General features: G+C 44.2%; 1 protein-coding gene across 1 annotated transcript in view; it reads left to right on the top strand.

Moving 5' to 3' along the window:
• The first annotated feature begins 14,289 nt into the window (after positions 1-14,289).
• nalf1b (NALCN channel auxiliary factor 1b) overlaps positions 14,290-18,002 on the top strand; it is a 79,482-nt gene continuing 75,769 nt past the window's right edge. Inside the window, exon 1 of the mRNA XM_076746479.1 lies at positions 14,290-15,621. Within this exon, the coding sequence (XP_076602594.1) occupies positions 14,890-15,621 (732 nt within the window). The 5' untranslated portion in view covers positions 14,290-14,889. The remainder of the gene's footprint in view (positions 15,622-18,002) is intronic.

Genomic DNA, 18,002 nt, shown 5'->3' with positions numbered 1-18,002 from the left:
TGAAGTTTGTTTGATTCTGTGGTGTTGAAGTCAGCATCAAAACCCAAGATGGAGCATGATTCAATTCTGTTAAATAAAATCTTCACAGGCTACCAACATTCAGCCAGTATATGTCTAAAATGTAGCCAGTGTATGAAAACATTTGTGTTTTAATTATTGTTCACTGGCGCAGATCTAGGATTTTTGTTTTAAAATTAGGGGCCATACAGGGGGCACATTTTACACAAGTATATGTTCAACATCCATACAGATTTCCTTTCTTAGTAAGGTGGTCATTTCACCTGCCATTCCTTGTTTGCCAGTGACTATAATTTTGAGCAAAGACACACATCATTGAATATGTTTTGCAAATTGACCTGAGTTCAAGCACCTTGTGTTCTTCAGAAAAGCAGAGAAGATAAAAATGCATAACATTTTCCATATTTATTTCATTGACCACCCTTACCAGTCCAGTGAAAATTTGCCTAAAAACATAACATGACACAACTAAAAACACAAAACATGCATGGTTTTGGAAAGGTAACGCTCTGAACTGTAATAGAAGTTTGAACATGTTGAAGAAATAGTAATAATTACATATGCAGTCGTGTCTCTCCTTTAACAGCTTGTTTGAGACGTGAATTGGTCTGGGGGTGTATTTTTTACTGAATGATTGTAGAAAAATTTTAAGAATATCATAGGAATACTGCAGCGAGCAGTGTGTCTCTATAATCCTCTCACTTTTCTGTGACTACATGTTGCTACTTGCCACTTTGATCATGAGGTGGACACTACTCTATACTATATGGGCTACAGTATAGCACAGAATGGAGGAGAATATTATACATCCAAGCTGGAAATGACAGACAGGCGGGAGTGAGAGAAAATGGCACAATTAACAAATTTCTCTGCCATTTCAGCACCAATGACAGCTCCATGGATGTTTCAACACACAGCACAGTTAGACCACTGATATTTCAGAGCCATGGTCAGGGCCATAGATTAGATGGGGGGTGGGGGGCAGACAACGGGGATACATTTTTGTCATTTTGCCAACAAGGAGAATTGTATCCCACTAGTCCTCCCTCAAACCACATACTGGGAATGAGGGACTGTACTTTTTCAACTTGGACAGATTGACTTTAAAATTATGTCCATGTTCATGCTCCATTCATTATTCAGACTCTCTTAAAAAAAAAAAAAAAAGAAGAAGCTAATAACACAGAATCTTTGAGCAGTGGCCTTTTCGGTGGCTGCAGCCCTGCCTGGTAGGAGGTGCAGTGTCAATGGAACACATGGCGCACACACACTCACTCACTCACACACACACACACACACACACACACACACACACACACACACACACACACACACACTCACTTGTCTCTTTAGGTTACAGGGAGTGCTGCATTCTGATGGATTCAGCTTATAAGAGACTGACAGCTGGCAAGTTCACTCTCTCCTACCTACCACTCAATTACCTTTGACATGTCAGTCAAAACATCTATTACATACACACACTCAAAATCTCATACACACTTATAGCGGTACACTATGTGGCTCCACTCTAGTATTCCCACGACTCAATTACTTGATATATAGCACTCTAAACAGCTAGAGGGCCCAAGCTCAATAATACAAAGTCGGAGCTGCAAGAGGACGAGGAGTGACTGTGATGGCCTGGCTGGGAATATCATATCATCAGGCTAAGGGACATGCTTATCATTCACCTCACGCCATGCACCCAATGGCCAAGCTATTGATACACCATTGATTTTTCTGTCAGTCACCATCGTTTATGACTGGCTGCTGTGGCTTAATCCCTTCATGTGTAATAGTTGCTATCACCGCATTTCTGCTTGGTTTGTGAAAGACATAGGTGCGCTCGTCTGACATCATCGTAAGTGACGCCTCTTTGATTTGCCAGTCACTGAATGCCATGCACAAGGTGATAGATGTGGTGTCCATGGCTACAATGTAAATGTGTTGTCACCTTGGAGACAGAGCATTGCTTGGAGTCAGAGCGGGACAGATACATAACGGCAACTCTTCATTTTAAACACATCACAGATGAGGGGACAAACACAGCCAGAAGTTACCTATCAGTGCAGCGCAACATTAAACTGCCTTTTTTTCCCCTTTCATGCTGACTCATAATTAACAAAGTATGAGCTGCTGTAGCTCACTAGTGTCAGTCAACAGGTTTTAATGAGACTGTACACTGTACACTGTACAGTGATGGCCTAATCAGCTGAGTGAACTAGGCAGACCTACCTGGCATTGCTGACATGTGGCAAAGAGTGCTTTATATACTAAGCCTGCCAGGAATAAATTGGGTGAAAACTGCTATATGTCTCAGGCAGCAATTAGGAGCGCTCCTGTGGGGAAGAGGCAGATGTTTAATAAAGGCTACATTTCCCTCATTTCCTTTGCAAATAAACCTGTCACAGCTATGATGATATCTATCACTCTGATTAACCTGCAGATATAGGTTTGTGTATACATGTGTCTATGTCTGTGTGGTCCTGTGTGAAATCTGGCTCTTGCCTTGTTAAAGTGCAGTAAGTGGTGAGGAAATCCCAAACCAAAGCCCTTCAGTGAAGTAATAAAGGAATAACTGCATGTTGACTGGACATAGTTTCCTAATTACATTGGATTTGAATGAGGTGCTGGGTTTCATATTATGATTAACTAGGACTTGTAGCCCCTTCTGTTGACATCCGTCACCATGTTTGTTCAACTCACCATGATGAATTAAACTGGAGCGGTCACTGCTTTCCCTGACATCGTCCTGTCATATCTGCAGCATCTATAGAGTGTGAATAATCTTATCTATAAGCCATCATTAATCCCCTGGTCTTTGCCCAACCTCTGCTGATGGTGAGATAGATAATTAGCACAATGGCCATTGTGCTGAAAAGATGACTTTCAGACAAGGCTTTCTTTGGCTCTTCAGACACTTGAACGACCACGGCGGTAACGCCACTTGCCAGAGCTGCTGAATCAAGCAGTCTTCAAGTTGTTTACTGATGCAGTTCAAGTAAAATTGCTTTGTCTTGGACAATCTTTGCTTTTGATCTGGCTGCCACATAGTTGAAGGAACAGCATGACATTTTAGAAAATTAGTTTATTGGCTTTCTTTCTGAGAATTAAATGAAAAGATGGAAACCACTCTCATGGCTGTGCACTAAATGCGAGGCTAAAACTAGCGGACAATTAGCCTAGCTTAGTATAAAGACTGGGAGCATGGGAATACAGCTAGCTTGGCTTGCTTCAGAGTTAAAAAATATGCCTGCCAGCACCTCTAAAGCTCACAAACTATTGTGTGGTATCTCTCTGTTCTTTAATCCATTCAGAAAGAGAAATGTTAAAATGACACAGTGTGTTTTTACAAAGTGTGCTGTAACTGTTGGTGGAGAACAGTAGCCGAGCACAGCCACTTCCTGGAGTCTCTGCTGGTTGCCTGGTAACTTCACCATGACAACAAAACACCAGTGAGTCACTGTTGCCAACCACTGTTTGGCAAGAAAAAGTTGCATATTAAAACCACAACCAGGCAAGATAAACTGTGGTTATTAGTGAGCTTTAGAACAGCAGGTAGGTACATTTTTTCTCTTTGGACAGTGGGCTAGCTTTTTGACCCTGCCTCCAGTCTGTGTGCTAAGCTATCCTGCTGTTTCCAGCCACATATATGACAACGATATCAATCTTCTCATCAACTGTAGCTCCTAGCCACAGGGAAAATATTTCAAACAATTCCAACAACTCCAAGGCGGTAACCACCTCAGCTGCCTCCACCAGTAATCATCATCACCATAATTGCCATTAATCCCACTTACAGCTACCTTGTATCATCGTGTCAGGATAAGCCGAAGCATGTTTCTCTGTGAAGGACATTTTCTTTCTGAATGGAGTGCAACCATGAAATAGTGTCAGCAGCAAGCCCCATTTGAAAAAGTGCAATATCAAGGGCATGCTGTAATTACAATGTGTTCAATTTAGCCTGTGGAGACTTCAGCCTCTGCAGAGGAGTAGGACCCACTGTCCTTGAAAAATGCAGCCACATTGTCTGAGTGAAGTCAAGAGGTTCCTAAAGGTAGGGTAAACCGTAGGAATTTGAGTGCATATAGGGTCATGTTGGTAACCGCCATCCACTTAAAGAACAAATTCACACAATTTAGAGGACGCTCAGTCACTTTGTGAAGGTCAGTCAGACCAGTAATAAGTCATTGTTTGAGTAGTTTTTGGAGATCACTCCTGACTGAACTGAGACCAGAGGACATGTAGACTGTGGTCGCCAGCAGAACAGACAGGGTTGTGGTCCAGATGAAAGGTTACTGTTTTAGCCTGTGGGAACGGAAAGGCCATCTTTCATTTCTCATTTAATAAGCGTGTGTGTGTTTGCGCATGTGAGTGTGGGTTTGTATGAGTGAATGACCGAAAATGGCAGCTTTGAAAGGAAAGAGTGAGAATGTTCTCCCAAATTTAGGCACTGGAATTAAAAAAACCCGTAAAGCAACAAACATTTTTTGTAGGCCCCATATGAAATGCATTTTTTTTATATATCACTCCATTTCAATACTTTCACTTTCAATGGAGGACTTTTAATACGCTGCTCAGCTGCTGCGTGAAACTGCACCCCCCTAACAAGCATCTGTCATGTTAGGACGAAAAACACGTAGAAAGCGGCTGGGATTGCATTCTCTCATCAATGCTAATGCTGTTCACTAAAATTAGCAATTTTAGTGAACAACTCTGCAGTTCAATGTGGAAGTGAGATGGACAAACCCACCAAATACTGTGTGGCTCAGAAGGAGGAGGACCAATCACAAACCTTACGAGAAGTTTGTGGGTTTTATTCTGCAGCCCTCAATCATACGCGGGCTCCCTAAAGTGGCACTCAATTATCAAAACTTCAAGAATCCTTGATTTAAACACAGTGGAATAAAAGCTGACACACTCGAGAAGAATGTCACCAAACTGTAAAAGAATGAGGGTTCTTGTAAATACCCAGCACACACACTGTTATTTACTATGTTGTAATGTCACCCTATACCATAGCCTTGAAAGTAATGCTTCATGTGATACAATTGCGAGAGGAAGGTTCTTATTCATCAGTGTGTCAGCAGGTCATGCTGTAAACAGATCCTGCAGCAGTGTGTTGCAAATAAAGACTAATAGCCCAGCTGGGGCCAAATAAGTCTCCAAACACCAACACAATGCTTTGTTGGCACTGCAGGTGTAACAATTATCCATTCAATTAAGAGCCAGTTACAGACTGGACTGACTGACCGATGCTACCATTCATACTGCATATGTATCAAGTACACAGCAAGTCACATGAGGCGGTCACTATAAAATAAGAGAAATTGACCCAGGTCTAATTATTGCACTAGATGAGAATTTCATATATATGATCAGTTTAACTATACACAGTCAAAACTCCAGGTATAAATTGCTGCATAGGAGCATGAAAAGGGATCATAGTGAGAGAGAGGGAAGAAGAATGATCGAGAGGATGTGCCAAAATCCAAGTCCATGTCATGATCTACCTATCTGGCTATCTATATCTCTTCCTTTTCAGTCATATGACCCTGTAGTAAGTCAGTGTAATAGCCATTGCTCAGGGAGCCTTGTGATTTAAAGACAAGAGTTGCAACCTGTGATTCTATACAATACATCACTGCCTCCCTCCTCATCTTGCCTTCTTTATCTCCACGCTTGGCTCTCAGTTTGTTTCATGCTCTCTCTCTCTCTCTCTCTCTCTCTCTCACTCTCTCTCTCTTCTCCCTTTCTCCTACTCTCTCCCACGCACACACACAGGGAGACACACAGAGACTCACACACACAGACACACACATCCAGGCTCCTCCCCTCCTCACCCCTGAGGCCCACACAATAAGAGCTTAATGAAAAGGTACTTTACACTGGCGGCTGCGCACTAGGGGAGATATCTTAAAATGTCACTGTTAATGGGAGGAATTAGCAGAGAGCAGGGTGTTCTGTATCTGTGTGTGAATGTGTGCATCCTGATGACAGTGTGTGATACCTTGATAACTGAGTTATAGCTCATTTGTCCTGGTGTGTGTGTGTGTGTGTGTGTGTGTGTGTGAGTGTGTGTGTGTGCAAGAGAGAGTGCACATGTGCATGTTAGTTCACCACCCAATAGTATATAGTAGATTTATGTTTCCCAGGCCTCGGCTCTCTGGACCCTGGCTTGATCACTGCAGCTACAGCCATGACCCCACTGTGACCCCATAAATTAGCCCCCCTGCATGACGGGAGCTCACAAAATCAGATGATGCCGATCTTGTCGGGCTGATTGATTTAACTATAGCCATAATTTCAGCATATCATTTATTCTCCCCTAGTCTCCTTCCTGTAAATCGAGCATCTCTGTGGTGCAATGCATCACAGCTCCAGTGAGCCCAGAGGAGCACGGTGAGAAGGATTGATGTTTTTCCACGGATCATTGCCGAGAGGGTCTGTTTAATGGTTGCAGCAAAGGTTTACATGTTTGATAGAAAGGTGGTAGAAAAATGAAGGCAGATCATGTGCTGCTGTCTGATAATCTCAACTGATGAAACCATGGATATGCTGAGATGAAACACTGGGTGCCTTCTCAAACTCTGGTCTTACACTGATACACAGTAGACAGAGCCAGTGCAGAATTTATCACTTTTGACCTTTTCCTGAACTTTACACTGTCTGTGGTAGATATTTACAGAGCCTCACAGAGAAGGGCATCACTGGTGGAGAGAGAGAGAGAGAGAGAGGGATAAGTGTCCAAGAGAGAAAAGAGGATAGCTGAAGGAGGAAGGAAGGGGGCCATGAGTGTGTGTGTTTGTGTGTGTGTGTGTGTGTGTGTGTGTGTGTGTGTGTGTGTGTGTGTGTGTGTGTGTGTGTGTGTGTGTGTTTGCTGTTGTAGTGGAGGCAGGCCTCCTTCACATCAAAGCGGCCTTACGGAGCATTTTGCCAACCTGCAAATAGGCGGATAACACAATTAACACTGACACAGACTTTACATTTGCCATGGTGCCAGGTTAACTGAATTTACAGTGGTGCGTCTAAAAAGCAAGCTTGTGAACAGTCGCTACAGTCGGATGGCACTCCCCCTTTGATTGTCTCACTTCGGCATAGATTTTAGATTGCCAGGAGAAGCACAGATGTGTGCTGTGATCAGAAGTAGAGCAAGCCACCACAGGGAGAGAGGGAGAGATTCGCACGTGACTGGTAGACTGCAGAGTGTGTCTGCAAAGTCATCTGAGGTCGGCCGGTCTGTGTGATGAGATGGATGACGCAGAGTAAGGGCTTAGGCTGAGTACAGCACAGTGCCACACAGGCCAGGGCTCACACACAGAACACACCACCTTGCATACTAGATTAGATAGCGATTAAACCTTGGCTTTATTTACAAACAAGGAAGCCACACAGAGAGTGTTAAGTGAAGAGCGGTAACAAGACTTAAAAGAGTCTGCAGCCCATTAGCAGCTCTGTGAGTGTGTTTCAGGGCACAGTGGTGGTGAAAATGTCAACATGCTCACAATGACAATGATAGCTTTAGTAGGCTCGCAATCTGTCATGTTAGCATGCTAACAGGCCTGCAGATGGAAAGTAAACATGAATAGAGGCCATTAATGTTAGCACAATGATTTGGTTGAATTAATTTAGCCAATTTTCATCTTTAATATAATGTAATGTATGCATGCTTATGTATATATTACTATAAATGATAACTAGGATGATCAAGTAGCAAAATGAGAACTGCTAGACTCTTTTACTGTAATATTGTATCTGACCTAAACAATTTCCACTGCACATCATTTTGCAATTACGCAGTGAGGCAGTGTTGACACGAGTGAGACAGAGATTTAAGAGAAGAAATTGGTATGGACCTGTGTGATTAGCCCTTTGAGCTGTGTTTTAACACAGTGGCGGGGACTGCTTGCTGTTGTTCTAAGTGTCAGCACACTAACACTGCAAACACAAGTGAGGAGGACAGGGGAGGAGAGATGGGGCTGGGCGATTGGAGCAGAGCTACCCTGGCCTTTCTCCAGGCCCAGCCCAGGCACAATCTGGATAGTAGCTGTCTCTTTATTCTGTGAACACACCAATCCTACGGGAAGAGAGGTGACTGGATGCTGCTTCCATGTTATCCAGGATTTGACTTTCCATCATTTTCCATCATTTTCCCCCCATCCAATTGGTCTTCTTCAAAGGCTTCAATATGCAAACCCCCACCCCCCCCCCGGCTGGATCCAGGGGCAGACATGTCCCTTTCATCAAGAGGTGCTTTTCTCTGACAGCACAGATTAGTGCGAGGCAAATGCACTTAGAACCGCCAGGCTCATTTTCCTTACTCACACTCTGAGCCTTTACCACGCTTTGTATTAATGAATGGTTCATCCAAAGTCTCCGATCTGTTGTCCCATTCAGTTCAGCATATGAATTTTTTATGTAACCTCACATCACACAACAAATTCAAAGCTCAAGTGATACCAACAGCAGTAGAATTTAATGTAAAGAGACACAACTAGGAGATGAGGATGGAGAGACAGCCTGGGAGGGAATAAGGAATCACACCTCTAGCTCAGGTTGGTGTTGTCAGCAGGGACGCCTGCTGGGCCTCAGCTCTCTCTGCTGGCATGTGGAGCCTCACTCTTGGTCCTGGAGTTACTGTCAGTCCTGCCTTCTGCTGTTTACACGAGGGCTAAGGCTGATGTTACAGGGGCTTCCTTCCATCTGGAGGAAGCAGGGTCATGGTTTTGGTGTTTGATCAAGACACTCCTGGAATTCAAGATCTCCTCAGAAATGTATGCATATCTCTGGTTTGATCAAACATATCATTGCAAATGAAATCATTTCTTTCTTAAAGTGACTTTTTGTATATTTCTTTTGTGTTAGCAGCACTGTGAGGTTCTGCTTTGAGCTAACGTCAGCATGCTAACATGCTCAAAGTAAGCAGGTATAATGGCTATAAACACAAGTACATGGTGATACTTTGTGATTACTACAAAGTGACGGTGATAAATGAAAAGTCAGAGGAGCATCAAAGTCATCAGCATTCATCATCTGGGATACATGAATGTCTGTACAAAACTTCATGGCAATGCACAAAACAGTTGTTGAGATATGACCAGGTATTTGAACGACAATGACTGACTGACCGACGATGCCATTCCTAGCGCTATGCTGTTCGCGTGGCTAAAAATCAAGATATTACCGGTGCTCAAAAATCAAACGTAATGAGAAAACAACAGAATAATAACCCCAGAACAATCAGTCACTTTAAAACACCATAATCACAGAGAGACATTTTTAATTCAACGTTAGAGTTAATTTCACATTTACAAATCTTGTGCAAAAGGAATTACTTGCTGCTAAAAGAGACTTTGTTAAGAGAAATTGTTACGCTGTTGGAAATAGAGTAAGAAGAGTTAAACCCACTGTGTGATTATCATTTCACCAGCCTTCTGGTCCTTTCCCAGAGAGAGCAATCACTCCTCGTGTAAGAGATTGTGTAGAGACTGTGAGAGCATCAGGATACAGTCTCAGGCCACCAGTGATGTAACATCAGGGTAAGAGAGGATGAAGACAAACACCCCCATACACACACACACACACACACACACACACACACACACACACGAATTTAATCATGCTATGCACACATTCAGCAGTGTTTCATGTAACAGTTGTGAAGTGCTGTGATGACAGATATTCTCAACAAGATTGTTTTAAACATTGTAGTTTGTACAATATTGAAAACCAGATTTACATCATAAGAGGGCCTAAAGAGGGTTTAAATAAGGCTCCAGTTCAACAGTGCTAATATTACATACATTAATTCAAGGGGCTTGACATCAGTAGATTTTATTCCAACACAAGCAAGCCTCTTCTACTATGTGTTTGTTTTCTGTAAATCCCGCCAAAAGCTGCCGACCCTGACAGGTACATTTCCTTTGAAGCTGCAGGCCGGGTGAGCGCAGAGATCCAGATTGCACCGTGGGAATATAGGCCAGGAATCCAGGATCATGGATATGGGAAAAGGCAGTGTCCTTGGGAAAGTGAGCTGTGTTGATAAACTGCTGAGGGATTCCTGGAATGGAAATGGAGAGAGTCAATCGATCAGATGAGTAAAACCCTGCGGCGGAGCAGAGGTGGTGCCGGGTGGGGAGTTGAACTGCGTGATGCTATCTCCATCATTGGCCTAATCCCCCCTCGATTCCAGTGACCAATTGAACAGCCTGAACATGTTAATTTGTTTCACCAATCACCCCTCACATATACACAAGGCCCATCGGGGTGAGTCTGCATGTTTAATCCCATTGATGTCAAATCACGTATATGTTACCTTGCTGCTTTTTTTTTTTACATAGATTTTTTTCTATGGTTCAAAATGTCAATATGTATATCATAGTTGTGAGATGTTCAAATATAACAGCAACAAGAAGACTTGCTGTTATGGAATGTGTTGATTAATTTTCATATCATAAAAGGATAAATGGAAATCAATGGCTGCCAGGAAAGCAAATACTTCAAAAAATATATCACTCTGCATCATTCTATGGAAGACTGTCAACAGTTCTAAACAGATTACACCTGGTTTGATGTTAGCTGCAAAAGAATGGCCTTTTAATACACAATAACTATTAGATTAATTTTACATGAATTACTACCCGTTATCACATGACTTAAGTTCCACACTTATGCTTCATGATGACGACTGAGGAAGGTCAATCCGCTGATGAAGACCATTAGATTGGAAACTAGCTGACGTTTAATTAATATGTTTTTATCAACTACTACTCCTGAGGTGAGGGATGAACTGTCACCTTCAAATAATAATTATATTAACACAGTGGCACCCACTCAGAGCAGCAGAATAACCACACATAAGACTAACTCAAACACGGACATGTATGCACACCTGTGTCTTGGTATGTGCATACACCATACTTGCTCTTAAGTGGGATAATACACCAACCTTATATCACACATCCACTCAGGACGCAAAGCCACGGCTGAGGGTGTTGTCTTCCCTGACCAATCAGAGAAGCTGAGCCTGTCTCCTTCTTGTCTCTGACGTCAGACGGATGAAAGCACAGAAGGAGGGCGAGACTGAGAGACGGAAGAAGACCGGGTGATGGTGAGCGAGAGCTTAAGGAAGAGTCATATCAGAAGAGTTGTATTGGGTCAGCTGAGTGGGAGAGGAAAGATGGAGAGAGAGACGGTGGCAGTGAACATAGAAGAGCAGAGAAAGAGAAAGAAGAGCATGCATTTTAAAGCCAGCTGTAAAGACAGAACATGAGATGAACAGAGACATGGTGAGAGATTCATTTAAAGAGATCAATCTCCACTCTGACACAGTGCAGAGAGGGTGAGCCGTTTGTAGATTTGACAGAAGATTGGCAAATAGCACATTTGGATGATGTCACCTGTCTCCTTTCTTTCACCCCATTCTCCTAATCGTCCGATTGTTGGTCCGGTCTAGCAGCCACGTCTCAGATGATGATGATGATGATGAGATAGTGAACATCAGGGTGCAAAAAGGTCTTGACAAAAAAACCCCTAAATTGCTCATGAAATATTGGATTAAAGAGCAGACGCTGTCAGCATCAGTTAAGGCTTGTATGAGTCAAAAGAAAGAATAGAGAGTGGTTCCTCTTCAGAGTTGGAGTTGAATCAGAATCAGAGTGACTAAAAAGGCTTCAATCAGAATATCAAAAACGCAATGAACCCTCCACAAGGTTATTTTGGATTCGAAAACAATATTAAATAGACATTTATAAATAGCTGGTGGAGTTTAATCTGAATGACACAAGCGTACTTCCAAGTGTCATTGACAAGCCAGGCAGGACAATGATGCAAAAATAGATATTTAAGGGGTTTTGATAATGAATGATGCACTTTTTATTTGCTTTTGTTTTATTTCCCCCAAGTGAGCAAATTACGTATGATTAAGCAAGAGCTCCAGTATCAGTACAATGAGATAATACAATCAATTCTGCACACGTATGTACAGAGAGGGCACACACACACACACACACACACACACACACACACACACACACACACACACAAACACACACATGTTCCCCTGCATGGGTAGTGGATGAGTCATGTCTGCCAGCCCTCACTGTTACTGTGATGGCTCCAGATTTAAGGGCCAGCAATCTGCATTCATCTCACAGATATACTGTATTCTCTCTCTCTCTCTCTCTCTCTCTCTCTTTCTACTCTGTCTCACTCTTGCCCTCACATTACTCCTGTCTCCTTTACACACACACACACACACACACACACACACACACACACACACTAACACACGCGCACTAACACACAGGTAGAAAAGTGTTGGGGGTGGTGTGAAACTGACAACTCTCTGCTGTGCCAGACACACACTCCGTATGTTGTTGATTGGCTACTTCTCAGGAGCTGACATAAGTCAGGCGTTCAGCTCGAACCAATGAAATTTCAGAGCTGAAAATGGTATTAAGAGACTCCTGGCCAGGTCCCTACATACACAGCTGAAGGAGAGATGGGCAGGCACACACATGCATGAAAGCACAGTTAGGGTCAAAGACAGAGCATGAAATTGAGCAACTACAGTTAAAGGCAGACTAGACAATTCCAGCAGAAGTAGGACATCTATCCCCATGAGACATGATCACAGCATCCTGCAGTGACATAATATGTGAGAGCAATGAGTGATGAATGATGAGCATTCAAGCACCCCCTAGCACTGACACAACAGATGTTTGCCATAACACCACCCGCGGTTTCAAATCCAGTTAATGCTCCTACCAACATTCAGGCCCTGCATGGTGAACTTTCTGTCACAGACCGAGAGGTTCAAAAACATCAAGAAAACTGAATCTCCTTGTGTGAGCACCCGCTGACATTTGGTGATAAATCAGCCAATAATGTAACTGACAAGACTTGTTCCCTCCAGGCAGGACAACATGACAGAAATGGCCCTACATTACTGACTTTCTGATTTTTTTTTTTTCATTGTAGCTTAAACAACTCTGGAGGGCACTCAGTGGAAGGTGCAATGCCATCATCAACACAACAAGAGGGAATAAACACCTCTTTTTGTTGTGTTGGAGGGCAGCTTTACAAAATAAACAGGGTAAACTGCAGCTTCCACACAGACAAAAAAGTAAGTGGTGAGCTATCCAAGGTGCTGAAATTCAGTGCTGCTCTTCAAAACTCCATATATAACATTTTCATTTAATTCCCTGCGCTATTCAATATGTTGTCGCATCATTTTTTTTTATTTTTTATTTTTTTGGCAGAGGGACACTGCTTGCACTAAAACTAATTGGAGTGGCTTTAGATGAGCACTTTTCCCGCTCAACAACAAATTGTAGAATAAACTGCCTTAAGCACAAATTAATCAGGTAATCATCTCTTGTCTTATCCCCAATATGCAGCCCATTAACATTAAGCAACACTCTCTGTGGTAGCACTCCAAGCCATGCACACTGACAATGATTAGTAGCTTTAAAGACCAGGATAAATACAGTAATTTACTTTCAGCACCCTAAGAGCAACTACCACCTATTACTCCCTCCCCCTTTCTGTCTGTCTGTCTGTCTGTCTCTCTCTCTCTCTCTCTCTCTCTCTCTCTCTCTCTCTCTCTCTCTCTCACACACACACACACACACACACACACACACACACACACACACAGGGACATTGCCTATAGAGCCATACTGTAAGTCATGTGTTTGTTTTAAACTCACTGACCAAACACAACACCGCTGATAAGATGGGATCCATTTGCAGCTAACAGGTACATCATATTGTTACACCTGCAAGCACAAACCTTGTGCTTGTTCAGCTGCTTTCCACTCGTTCAGAGGCTCAAGCATGACTAGTTTGCCCCAGTGTTGTCAAAACCTTCATTTCCTACACCTTCATTTCACTTCCGTCTCCTCTGGGCAGAAGGGGAAGCTCTGTAATTTGAGGATCTGCAGTTGGGGGTATGAAATGGTCCGGATCAGTGAATCTTAATGGCTACATGGAAACAGTGAGTGTGATGTCTTAACTGCATTGTTGTTCTTGTGAATGGAAGATCGCGTCTATCCTGCACCAAAAGCAAGATGTCGCCAAAAGTGTGTTTGTGTCTTACCAGGACAATAATTGGCGACTATTACTCAGAAACAACAGAGTGGCCAGCCAAAACACTTTAAACCACCTTTATGTGTGTCTGTGCTCCCTCTCTCTCTCCCTCCCTGTGTGTGTGTGTGTGTGTGTGTGTGTGTGTGTGTGCACATAGGTAATAAGCTGCTCCGCCACTGCGCAACGATGGAGCTATCGCAACGATGGAGATGACGCAAACAGACCAGGCTCTCCGAAAAAGTGTTTCAAGACGAACATGGCGGCAACTTAACCGCGGTCCAAGATGACAATGGCCAACGGGAGAAATTATTCTAGGCTTTCCGCCCAGGTACGGGACAGAGAAACCAGCCTGCGTGCATCGAAAGGACTCGTTGCTCTCCTTTAAGTGAATCTGCAAACCGAACGGCGGCAGACGCGCAGCATCAGTACCGAGAGGCTCGCAACAGCTGGTCTCCCTGCGCTCCCGACGAGAGAACAAACCCGGGGAGGGACGGTAAGGAGAGGGGGGCATGCGGTCAAAGAGGACGCCGTTTCCCCCCGGAGAGCCATGGAGAACCGGGATGCGGCAGCGCGAAGCTTAATCTGTGCGGGCGCGCTAATTGGATCGGAATAGCACCGATTGTTGCGGGCGCGATAGAGGAGCGCCCTGGACCGGCGGAGGCACGGCACCACACCGTTACAGAGGAGAACCAACCGGAGTCCATCTCCCCCCAAGTCAATGAGTATTGTGGCAGAGCAGCCCCCGCGGTGGAGTCGGCCAGGGCAGCACTTTCCTAAAATATGACCAGGGGTGCTTGGATGCGTCGGCAGCATGATGAAGGCTTAAAATTCTGGTTTGCACCCCGAGAGAACGAGAAGCCATTTACCGAGTCGGAGCGGGCCCAGAGATGGCGACTGTCGCTGGCCTCTCTGCTGTTCATCACCGTCCTGCTCTCTGATCACTTGTGGTTCTGCGCCGAGGCGAAACTGACGCGAACCCGAGACAAGCGGTCGGACGAGGGGCTTGCAATTACGGACATGGGCGAGTACCCAAACTCCCTCCACCAACACCATATACCAACATCACCTGACCCCCGCCGTCTCGCCAGAGAGCAAGATGCTATTTTTCTAGGGAATTCTACCAAACCTCTGTGGCGAATGGACACCTGTCACCCTGACAGCCTGTCCAAAGACTGCTTTACTTTCACGGACGCGGAGACCGTGTGCCTGGGCCTCTCCGGTGGAGGGGAAAAGGGGACACAGCTGGCGTACGTGAATCTGAGCGATTTGTACCTTTCTTTTTGTAATTCCTACTCACTTTTGGATTTGTTTTACGGGTTTACGAGTCCGGACGATTTGAATTGCACCCTGGATATGGCCATGGGGGTGGATCTGCTGGGATGCAGAAAGTGTGTCCGGGCTTATCAGAGTCTTGACCAGCAGGCGGAGAAGAACTACCGGGAGTTTGAACTGCTGGTTCAGAAATACGAGACGGATGCATACTCGGTTAGGACGTGCATGGAGGAATGCAAGGTAGGACTAACGAGGCCGGGTCGCGCCCGCGCGCCCGCGCCCGCACACGCGCAAGTACATTTAAGGGGGTGGGCTCATAGTCGTCATGGCAACCGTTGGGCATATCTGTCAGTATATTGGTATTTGTTTTTCAGAGTTCAGGCTCTCAGTAGGCCAGCAGTGCCTTTGCTGCATCATTTGACCTGTCAGGGTTTGCACAAACACAGTTGCACCACATGAGGATAACAGAGGGGGCTAGAGGACAGGTCAACAGACTCCTGCAGTCCTTCATCATTCTCTTCTGCCTCTCTTTGTTTGTCTTTTTCTGCCGCTCTGAGCTAATCTTTCTATTAAGGACTACTTTGTGAACTGTGACTGTGGAAGTGACGTTTGACATTTGGAGTAAGGGCCAGGCTGGCACCGCAGCTCTATGAGATGAGGGGAGAGAGGGCTGTGGAGTGGTGCTCATTTCAATATCGTTAATAGCACGCGAGTGATTTCTAATCCAGGCTTTGTGTTGTCCCCAGTTTGCTTGTTGTTCCAATAACACGGCAGTCTTAGGGCACATATCTCAGGCGGTGGAGTACATGTTGTGCATGTCAACAGCATTGCATGCCAAGGTTTACGTCACCAACTGTATACACAAGCACATGCACACACACACACAGATCAACACACTTCGTCTTGTGTTACTGGAGGCATCAAAGCCCACTCGGCTGTGTTGAATGCTGAAAACTTATATAAACTAAATAGGGACACGGTGGGGATGCACTGGTTGAATTACACTTGAATCTGTTTCATTTGTTGTGCGCTGGACTGTTGCAGAGGCTCCGTCTCTCCTTCAGCTCTGTAGCCTCCTGTGCTCGCTGTCCATGGTGCTGAAAGGAGGCCCTGCAAAAGGCCTTTCATAAGGACGTGCTTGTTTCGTTAGCTTTGTGAAATTATATCCAATGTTTTAACAAGTCTGGCACTGATGTATAGCGATGTGCAGTAGGTGACTTTATTTGCACAAAGAGCATGATTAACATGTTCTCCACCTCTCTCGCCTCTGCCCATACTTGATTAGCTTAATTCAGCCAAACAGCCACCTGATGGATTGAAGATGCCCAGTGTGGGGGTATTTCATTAACAGGAGGGAGAATTGCTGGTGTGGAATATGGTTAATGACACCAGGGATGTGGGAGATATGTGTGGTGATATGATGTTGGTCCAGCTTGTGCTACATGCATTTCATTGCAGTTCAGTTTTATTTGAACTCAGCATGAAATTTGAAAAGTTTGATGCTGGACCAATTTCCTCATCCTAAAGGTTTTGAGGAAATGTAATAGCTGTTGCTATCAAATGTGTCCAAAGCCGTGAGAGCTGCTTCATCACCATGACAATGCCATAACACAGGTCAGGGAATGAACCTTGAAAAGCAGGAAGTCTTCCCTCAAAACTACCCTCATAATGGTCCTGCAGCCCAAACTAATTTCTACAAGATGGATGTTGTATGAGGGCAGATGGTCAGAGTGCTGGGCTGTGAGTGCTGATAATCCATGTGTGTGTGTGAGGAAGGATAGTTAGTGGGAGGATATACTGAGGATAAACCTTCACAATGGAATCATGTGCTGTTTATATGTTTGTGTATTGTGAGTCATACGTTATTGTTATGCCTGTTTGTCAGAGACTGTGTGCATGCATATATATATGTGCATGAATTGGTTTCCTATAAATTCTTATAGCTGCTTCCCTCTCATGCCATCTAATCAGTTGTGTGCCTTTGCACTCCTACTCTTTGCTAATGTAATCAGACTCAGGCAGGGCTACAGCAGCCTTTTAGCCCCTTTAGCCCAATCTGAATTGCTAATCTGCTTCAGTGTTCATATGACCTTTGTGAAAGCACAGCACCCCAGGCCTGCATCACAAACCACTACTCCTTGAAGAATCACTCTGCTGGACAATAAAAAGACATTAGACAGCTGGAAACAACAATTATTGCTGTTCATTCTTATCTCTTATTCCTCTCACCTCAGACCTCTCTGCTGTTGTAAATTCATCCACATTTGAAACAGCTGCTCAAGCGTCCCTTTCAAATGGTTTAAGTGAGTTGAAACTGTAGCATCACATGTTGTTTGTGTAGACTGTAGAAGTGTGCTGTCGCTGTTGTATAAGTTTAGCGGATGGGTGAACCGATAAGATGTGAGGTGAGAAGAAAGGAGAAGGAAACGAAACTGTCACAAAGAGGCAGCAGTATCACCACATAAACAGCACACACAGATACTGCACACATATTAAGGCATAACTAGCTTACTAATCTTCTCGGACAGATGTAAACTGTGGGTTCATTATCACTCAGACCAGTTAGATTTCATCAGGATGGTGTATCACACTGTGTCTTGCCTTGTTTACTGTCAGAGAAT

The sequence above is a fragment of the Chaetodon auriga genome, chromosome 13 (genome assembly GCF_051107435.1).
Source record: "Chaetodon auriga isolate fChaAug3 chromosome 13, fChaAug3.hap1, whole genome shotgun sequence".
Lineage (NCBI taxonomy): Eukaryota > Metazoa > Chordata > Actinopteri > Chaetodontiformes > Chaetodontidae > Chaetodon > Chaetodon auriga.
The sequence above is the reverse complement of the archived record's forward strand: the minus strand, read 5'-3'. Positions and strand labels throughout refer to the sequence as shown.